This window comes from Chelon labrosus, assembly GCF_963514085.1.
Source record: "Chelon labrosus genome assembly, chromosome: 2".
Classification (NCBI taxonomy): domain Eukaryota; kingdom Metazoa; phylum Chordata; class Actinopteri; order Mugiliformes; family Mugilidae; genus Chelon; species Chelon labrosus.
Window position 1 is genome coordinate 12,551,024 of NC_140338.1, and position 9,785 is coordinate 12,560,808.

General features: G+C 43.5%; 1 protein-coding gene across 1 annotated transcript; it reads right to left on the bottom strand.

The window, feature by feature from the left end:
• Positions 1-4,166: 4,166 nt before the first annotated feature.
• Positions 4,167-9,140, bottom strand: LOC311507838 (nicotinate-nucleotide pyrophosphorylase [carboxylating]-like; the record flags this gene model as incomplete). Its single annotated transcript, XM_084572364.1, has 4 exons — positions 4,167-5,255; positions 5,560-5,691; positions 6,914-7,224; positions 8,888-9,140. 4 exons carry the CDS (start codon positions 9,138-9,140, stop codon positions 4,998-5,000), a joined length of 954 nt encoding a protein of 317 aa, XP_084428490.1. The 3' UTR covers positions 4,167-4,997.
• Between the last annotated feature and the right edge of the window lie 645 nt (positions 9,141-9,785).

Genomic DNA, 9,785 nt, shown 5'->3' on the forward strand with positions numbered 1-9,785 from the left:
TGCCACTTAAGACTTAACTGTTCTGATTTGACCTCAGAGATAGGCCTTAAGAGTGTCTTTACTTCGTCTTGTGATGTTGTCCTGCCCTTGCGGACTTTCCCATCACTGCTTGGACTGGTAGATGTGACCAGACCCACTGGCCACTCATCGTGGGGTGACTGACTCTGTTTAAGCAGCACAATGTCTCCAACTTCCAGGTTTCGGCATGCCATGTGCCACTTACGCCTTGGCTGAAGGGTATGGAGGTATTCATTTCTCCATCGACTCCAGAGCTCATTAGCAAGTGCCTGCACCCATCTCCACTGACACCTGAAAAGGTCTTTTTCTTCAAGACTGCCAGCTGGAGGAGGCACATCTGGTTTTTGGGTCAAGAGCATAGCAGGGGTTAGCAGTATTGGTAAGAAGGGATCGGAGGAAACCGGGACTAAAGGTCTGGCATTGATTATGGCAGACACCTCTGCCATTAAAGTACAGAGCACATCATAAGTCAGATGAGTATGTTTGGTTCGCAGCAACATGGAATGAAGTATCCTCCAGGTCACGCCAATCATGCACTCCCATACCCCCCCCATGTGGGATGTATGCGGGGGGTTGAATTCCCATGTGCAACCTTTCTCATGTAGGTCATTTAAAGTGTTGGTTTTCTTTGGATCATCCAGTCTCATGCCCAGTTCAGAACTGGCTCCAATAAAGTTTGTACCTCGGGGGGCAGCTGTTAACATTCTATACAGTAATAGCACAGAATTGCATGACTAGTAGTAGATAGGAAATTAGAGGGCAAGAGCTCCGTGCCAGAGAGAAGAAAGTGGAGGATGCAAGAGAGGAGAGAGAAGAAAGAAGGAGCACATGTGTTTGGTGCATCGTCCCCAAGCAGCCTAGGCCTATAGCAGCATAAATAAGGGATGGTTCAGTCCAGCCCTAACTGTAAGCTTGATCAAAAAGGAAAGTCTTAAGCCTGACGTTAAAAATACAGAGGGTGTCTGCCTCCCGAACCCAAATTGGGAGCTGGTTCCACAGGAGAGGAGCCTGATAATCCACAGGCCTGCAGCTCTGATTGCACCATCAGTGAATTGTCGGTTGTTGGTGTTCAACTTTTGTGTGGTAATGATTCACCAGTAATGTTGTGACATGCCTTTGTTTTAGGAGAATGCTTGGATTTCTAACCTCTGAACTGAGACTGCATGTTTCAGACGTCCCCCCGTCCGTAAAAGGCCATCACACATGGAAGGATCAAGGTTCAGGATTGCACTTGCTTTACCTTCTTGTAGTGCAGTGTACTCTTCTGGATAAGCATCCCTTTGAACAGACTTGAGTACGACCAGCTTGGCTGCTGCCAGCTCCTCTGGAGTACAAAGTCTGCTGCATCGATGCCATCCTTTACATGTAGTTGGTGAGCCAGACCTGAACAAATGAGTTTGATGGGTCAGGAAGGAAACTGCCCTCAGCAATGTCTCCCAAGTGGAGAAGCGTTGGAAACGTCCTGTAGTAAGTTTACATTCATTTATACTGTTTCGGGATCCACCAACTTAAAGGTCTCCGGTGTTTCAGCCAGAAACGGATTGTGAAGGAACTCTGGCCCTATGAACCACATGCTGTTAGTAAGTTGCGATGCTGAAACAGATCTGGTGGCGAGATCAGCTGGATTTCGATCTGTAGACACATTATGCCACTGTTGAGGGAAAGTTGTCTTGCATATACGGTGAACACGATTGTGTACATACACAAAGAATCGCTTTGTTTCATTGTATATGTAACCAAGGACAACTTTACTGTCACGGTAAAACCTCACCGCGTCTGGTGTGTGGTCAAGCTCGTCGAGGATCAGTTCAGCCATCTCCACACAGTTCGAGGCGAAGGATAGTGGGTTCTGATTGAGGAGCCAGCTTCGCCTTTCCAAGCACAAAGCCAGCTCTGCACTGCCCATCTGTCATGACAACAGTGAGGTAAGCTACTGCCCCTAGCCTACCTCAGTGGTAGGGGAGCAATCCAGCTGTTCTTTTCATCTCTGTGTGAAGAGATGAGTAGAGGTGCCAGGCCCGCGCTCCCCGCCATAGCTCACTTTTTCTTTAACACTGATATGTTTCTGACTTGGCGTTAGATAGGATGGACGTCCATTCCGCAGGACGTTGGTCTTAAAGACAGCTACAGTGGGTTTGTGAGCACTATCGATATAAACTTCCCCCACTATCACCCACCGTAAATCCAAATCCTGAGAAAGGCATTGTGGGGCCTGTAGATTTGCTGTTTCACCTTGTGAGCACTTATGAGGTCTCTCCCTAGTAGGATCAGGATCTGCGCCTCAGGATCAGGCTCTTGGATGTAAGGGGCCACAAGTTCAGGAGATTTTCAAAATAAAAGCACTGTGAATACATATAAACATACAAACAGTCTATAAACATTTCAAAAGTCATTTTAATATTTTAATATGTCTAAAAGACACTTTTAGACATATTAAACATTCTCAGGGCAGAACAGGATGCCTAAGACATAGCTTCTCGCGTTTGTGGTTTTTCGGTCTAGTGAGTCAACGCGAAAAGAAAAACCTCGTTCTGCTGAGCAAAGGAAATATCAACAGTGATTCTTTTTAAGAAAACCTACATTTCCCACCATTTCTTGTTAGTAGCATAGTCTCCCTTCGTCTTAAAATTAGCTCATCAGTTCATCACTGTAGTGAAATGTTACAACATGTATGCAGTGTAATAAGGATTGACAGTCATGTCACACAGCAGGGTGTTGTTGGACGTTGAAATGAGGAACTTGCAAAACGCTTCTGAAGCTTTAAAATATTAAAAGTAAAACGCCTCCTGCACGTACAGCAATGGGTGCTGGAAGTTAAATGCAAAATGCAATTTATTTGCCTTAGTTTAAACTCTGCACAGACACTGAGGCAGAGGGCTAATTTACAGTGGGCATACAAATAAGAAACTTTCTAAACAAAAGAAGTGGTGGTAAAACTACTAAAAAGAGTTATGATTAGCAAAATAATAGAGGAAATGCGATTAAAGCAGCTAAAATAAGACAAAACTGATTAAAAGGACTTGTAAATTAATAAAAAGCCAGTGTCTCTAACACAAGAGGGATGGACAAAAAAAAAAATAGGCCTCTAGCAGATGAGATTTACGAACATCCAGGGTGGGGCCTGCAGTACTGAATGTCGCGTCAGCATTTTCTGCAGCATTTCTTTACACGCAGCATTTTTTTTTTTTTTTTTTTTTAAACCCAAAGCTGTGTTTAAAATAGACAGTTTGATTTTTACACTCGCCTTGTCTGAAATCTGTTAGTCTTCCTGTTAGACCAGCTCTTCACTCTTCGGGATACAGATATGATTTTGGTGTTGTATTTTTGGTCTCTGAAGCAAGATCAGCTGGATTTAACACGGGGCCAAACAAGAGGAATAGAGAACATTCAGGGTGGGGCCTTCAGTGCTGAATGTCTAAACAGCTGTCAGCACAGCAGTTGTGGGTTTGAGGCTTGCAGTTTGCAGTTTTGTGGCTGATGGACTGAAAAGGTTTGTTGATATGGACTAGCCTGACGTAGCCAGACTCATTTCTAATTCCTTTTGGATTTCATTATATTGCATGTTTTAACCAATACAGAGACGAAATACCTCTGCATCAACAGTTGGATAGTCCTCCAACCAATCAGAGCCATTTTGTTGTGAACAAATTCAACTCCACAGTTTCTAACGGAGAGACTCCAGACAAACTTTTCACTGCAAAAAAAAAAAAAAAAAAAATGTGTGGGTGGGGAAGTTGTCAGGGACGACATTCAGATGGAAGGTGAGACGGCGAAACTTTTAAATTGCAAGTGAGTCATCTGCTTAGGTTTTTAGAGGTTCACTGGGACAATGGGTTTAAAATCCGATTTTAAAGTCGGCCATCGCTCTGGTTTAGCCGTCACCTCTGTGAACCGGTTGCCACAGATCAACAAATTCAATACAAGGCTGCTGTGGCTAAATGGTTTGAGAAGCTGGCCTGGGACTTGGAGGGTCACTGGATTGAATCCCAAGCTTTTCCCCTTTGCATCCATGGCTGAAGTGTCAGTGAAGCGAGGCAGCCAACTCGTCTGACATCCGAAAAACACAGACCCCCACTTGGGCAACCTTCAAATCCAGACCCCAAACACTAATCTATTCAGAACCACTTACACCATTTAAACCAGTTTTTCCTTTATTGCACGTTAATATACTTGTGCATTTAATGTACGACATTGTTTTTTGAATGTTTTATATACACTGCTGTTCCTGTAAAGTGATCTTGACAGCTTTGAAAGGCGGCCACAAATAAAACATATTATTATTTATCATTATTACTTGCATTATTAAATAAAACAATACAAAGCCTTCCATGTGTAGCATAGGACAATAAAGTAAACCTTTTTAAATTCCCATAAATTGTTTACAGTGGACATAATGATTTTACCTCTCTTCTTGTTTGCTGTTTTTAATACCTGAATGATCATCCTGCTTCTCGCCTTCTGGCCTCAGTATAGTTGGTAGTGAACAGAAGTCAGATGTCAGGCTCTTTGGGGGACAGTACACTGAGATTTTAAGAACCTGAAAGTTGCTTTTGTATTTTTACTTCTCTGTGAAATGTGATTCTGGTGCAAATGGTCCGAAATACTCTTCCTTTCTTAGAAGAGGTGTTGTAAGCTGTGTGAAAGGCGATATATCACAGACTGTGATCTTCATGGCCGTCCGACTACCTACTAGAAACAGACCCTTCTATGTACTGAGACATACTGTACATATCAGTTTAATTGTCCTTTGTTTTACTTCTATTTTGTATGTCTGTGACATTTCAGTTAATCTTATTTTGATTCCCAGCCACAAAACGTTGCATTTTAGCCCCCATCTCACTGCAGAGAAAATGTTTAGCCCAGTTTCTGGTTTAGTTTCTATTCCCCTCTGACCCTTATCAGATGACTCTTGAAACTGAGTTAAAAAAGGATGTGAATTATTTCACAACCAGACTCGTTTCAGAAATAAAAGCTCTCCTCTATGAGCAATGTCTCACACAATCTTCGAACTCAACCTGACACTGTCTGTGCGTCGTATTCGTGGCGTGTGGGTGGGGCCTTTGAACCTTGAGAGAGAAGTCCACAACTGGGCAGCCTTGCGTTATGCAACCCAGAGAAATGATGTCCACCTGTGGGGAGAAATACGTAGCTAAGTTCTCTGGGGTGACTCCTCCGCTGGCTTCGATCAGAACATTTGGAAACTCCTCCTTCAGTGCGTTGGCTGCAACACGCAGCTCCTACAGGCGACAGACAGGAAGGAGGACAACGAAGTAATCTCGATGAAAAATAATGCAGTCGAAGTGTAGAAATCATCCAGCAACAAACTGCAACAGCTGACCACCACGACTACTACACAGGCACTACAAGTCAACTAAATTTTTGTGTGTTTTGTTGTTTTTACTTTAGTGTTTTGCTTTGTGTTCAGCTCTTTAGCATCCACCCAGGGTTGACTTTCACCCAAAAAAACTAAATCCAAAAGCACCCAGATGGGGGCGTGACACAGCAGCAGAATTGTGTCTGTGTTTCTTTAGCATCCTCTACCTGAGGCTGAAGGTTGTCCAGCATGACGATGTCTGCTCCTGCTCCGGCCGCCTCTCGGCCTTCCTCTGCAGAGTTGCACTCCACCTCAATCTTGCTGCTGAAGCCGCACACTGACCGGGCAGCTTTCACAGCCTGGACAACAAACAAGCAAACAAACAGGATTTTGACGCATTGGAACCTCGCACAAGAATGTTTTCTTATTTTTCTCTTATATTTGTTTGTACTCAAAGCAAAAAGATGAGAAACGTGGTCTTGGTGAAATGTGAGCAAGGGTCTAATTCTGTTGTAATCACAGAATCGTGTTTCAGCTTTATTACTACTTATAACATAGAAATAAATCTCACATAGTGTAGTCTGAGATTCCACTTGATCACGACCTTAACCAGCCACGGTCAACTAGCAAGATCTGAAGCATTGAGTTAATCCAGCTGCGACACTTGGTTCCAACTTAAACAAAGTTTTAACTGAATTATTATTTTTTTCTTTTGACGCTATGCAGTAATTTAAGACAGCATGGCTTGTCCACAGTGAAGTCTGTCGTCTGCACATGTGACAGTAAAGTAAATTGGATGGTGTTTCTTTTCTTATTTTCAGTTCCCCAGTTCTCCGTGGACACTGGAAACAAGATCAACTTTATATCTGCAAAACAACTTTCTTGGGGCATACACACCAATCAGCCGAAACATTATGAGGTGAACTAAATAACCCCGCTTATCGAGTTATCATGGCACCTGTCAGTGGGTGGGATATATTGGAACATTTTGTCCTTACAGCTGATGTTAGCAGCAGGAAAAAGTGTGAGGGACTGTGGAGTATGGGACGAAGGCAAGCCGGCCGAGGCAGTGTCATGCTTTGGACGATGTTCTGCTGGGAGACCTTGGGTCCTTCCATCCATGCGGATGTCACATTGCCACGCTCCACCTCTTTAAGCACTGTTGCAGACCATGTCCACCCTTTCATGGAAACCCTGATGCCAGTGCTTTCTTTCAGCAGGATAATGCTCCCTGCCAGAAAGCAAAAATGCTTCTGCTGCTAACATGTTGGTGCCAGATACCACGGCTTACGTTCAGAGCTCTAGTGGAGTCCAAGCCTTGACGGGTCAGGGCTTTTGGCAAGAAAAGGGGAACCTGCACAATATTGGGCAGGTGGTCACAATGTTATGGTTGATTGGTGTGTTTTTACAGGCATTTTCAGAGCCAATATTTTGACTATGAAAAGCACAGGTGCATTAACAATGGTTGAGTTTAAGTGTAAGCCATGTGAACGTGAACACATAAACACAACCTCCCCTGCGTGGGACTTTTACTAAATTAAGACGAGCCATTTTAACTTGATCTCCGGTGCAGCCGCCCACCTCCGTGATGCTTCCTGACGCCCACACGTGATTGTCCTTCAGCATCACCATCCCACTCAGGTCTTGCCTGTGTGTGGACACGCCGCCAACCAGCATGGAGTACTTCTCCACCAGACGAAAGCCGGGGGTGGTCTTGCGCGTGCCAGCCACTTGTCCGTGCCAGCCTCCTGCCTTTGCCATTGCCTGGAGTTGAGAACAGCGAGTGGCGATCCCTGAGGCCCGGGCCAGGCAGTTAAGAGCCGGCCTTTCCCCAAGGAGGAGGCAGCTTGCTGGGCCTCTCACTACAGCAGTCAGAGTGACAGCATCAGGACCTGTGGAGGTTAAAGGACAGGTGGACTGAGATCAGAGCTGTCAGAGTTATTGCAATGAATAAAGGAACACTATATTAGCTGTTGTAGGCATTTATACTGTACACTGAGGACGTATTTAAAGTTTTACACCAGGTCGTGTGAATAAAACAAACAAAATCTGCCTTTTATTGTTTTGTGGAGTTTGGTTCCTTTGAATCCTGTAACTCTGTGATGTTAAGTAGTACTGGTAATGTGTTTACATCGATCAGGCATAACATAATGACCATCTTCCTAGTATTGTGTAGGTTTCCCTTGTGCTTCAAACAGTTGTAACTCATCAGAGATCCATATGTGGCCCCTCTGTGAAAAAGGTTTGGACACTCTTGACCTATACCTGATGAAGGGGTTTAGACATTTATATAAACATTTCATCACAGCCCTGATGTCATGTGATAAACTTTTAAGAAAACTGACACAAAGGTCAGTCCATGCAAATTCAGTGCATTTCCTTTCATAAAATGTTGCGACGGTTCCAGTAGGTCACTGTCTTTGATGTGTCATGCTGAAATATCTTTCCGTCATCCTTTGTGCCCGTATGCGAAACGCACAGGAAAGGGTTTTCAGCACTTTCATTCACACAATCTACTGCAGGCGTACTGTCATGTACAGTCGTTGTTTCTGTTGTTTCTTATGCAGAAAGGTTCAGTGTCTAGAAAATCAAAGAGAAGTACGTATGGAAAACGAATGTGCTACAGACTTTGTCTTTGTTGAGCGCCATAAAACGGCAGTTTGTTGTTTTCACTCTTTGTGTAGATTAGACAGGGATCTGTTGTGCAGGGGTTAGCTCTGGTTCTGGTTCTGCTTCTAAAAACAGCACCTCTGGTTTCTCTGTGGAGTTTTCATGGTCACCATGTGATTTTTTTGCATGACTCCCTCCCGCCGTCCAAAGACAAGATACCAAAAGATGAGGATATAGGAGGATTCTAAACTTGCTGTCGTTGTGAATGGTGTGAATTGCTATCGGGGGTTTCTTTTCCTTCTCACACCTTTAGACAAGGAAGACTTATTAGTCATCATTGGTGGAATATTGGAGTATTGGAGTATTAATGTGTGTGACGAGTTCAGTGATCTTTATGTGGCGCTGCATCTTATTTGGAAAGAGAGAACGCCAACTCATCTGTGAGATATGTAAATGATGTTTTCTGAGGTATTTGGTTTTGCTTAATTTGGCTTGGCTTCGGCCTAGCTACTTTATTTTTGTGCCTTCCAACAATACACACACACTATCATGCACCCATTGACAAATATACTGACATTCTCACTCAAACCTCTTTTCGCTCTAAGGGATTGGTTGCTGACTTTATTATTTAAATAGATTTGTTAACTTTTACATTTAACCTAGATTGTGTAGGCCATGCAAAGCGTGTCAGCAAATTCAATTTATTAAAGGGTTACTGGCAGGTTCCCTTATCCAAGCGGGAGGGTGAAATATAACGCCAAATGGTTCTCTTACAAGGTTATGTCTTTTGGGTTGGGAATGCCCCAGCAACCTTTCAAAGGCCTATGACAACATCACTTTCAGGATTTGCTTTTTAATTTAATGTCTAAGTGGGTTTCTGAGTTATTAATATAATACTAATGACTTGTCCGTGTGTGCATGCTTTGCTGTCTATGCCCTACCTACCGATCTCAGCTCCTTCCTGGTGAATCCAGTCCACGGTGCATCCCACCTCGGTGAACACTGCCGTAAAGAAGGGGCTCCCTGCTAGGACGCTGTGTGGTGTTTTACACAACAAATTCGCCTTAACGTCCTGTGTTCCCACACACACTCCTGCCGGGTCAAAGTTTGGAGTGTCCTCCGCCAGCCACTCTCGTGCCAGCCGGGTCAGAGTATGGCCAGGGATTGAGTGTGCAGCTGGGTGTTTTGGTGGAGACATGCTGCCAACGTGTTCTAATGGAGGAGATTTTTAATTTGTTATTGCCGATTATGAAAGCAAATCATCTTAACGGGGCTTTCTTTTCATACAATAATTATTTCATTTACAAAGGTCTGGGTGAGTGGACACTTTTCATGTTCATTGAATGATTTAGGAGCTACAAACACAATAAAAAACTATAATTACCAGAGCAGATATTAAACTGTCACTATCAAGATACTCATTGGAAGAAAGGATTTTGGATGAAAGCTGGTCTTTCCTTCCCCACTGAAGAGCCCCACTAAAACATTTTGTATTGATCATTCCTTTTAGTCTAACCTCCACAGAAAAAAAAAACATGTCCATCAGGAAGGCAGTGCTGTTTCATTGGCTACAAGTTAACCATCTGTTATGCATGGATTTATTCTAATCACTATAACTGAAACTACTGAAATAAATGCTGTAAACTTACTTCTGTTAGTGGCTCTCCTTTTCCTTTGGTCTCAGACTGCAGAGTGGTCACACTGAGCACACAGAGCCACAGGAAAAATCTGAAGTGGAATTTGACCCTGTGTCTCATGTTGGAACGTTTACAATCCAAGAGTTACCACCATGAGGATTAACATTGATTGTTTTGACCATGCTTGTCTCACACTGACCACTTAG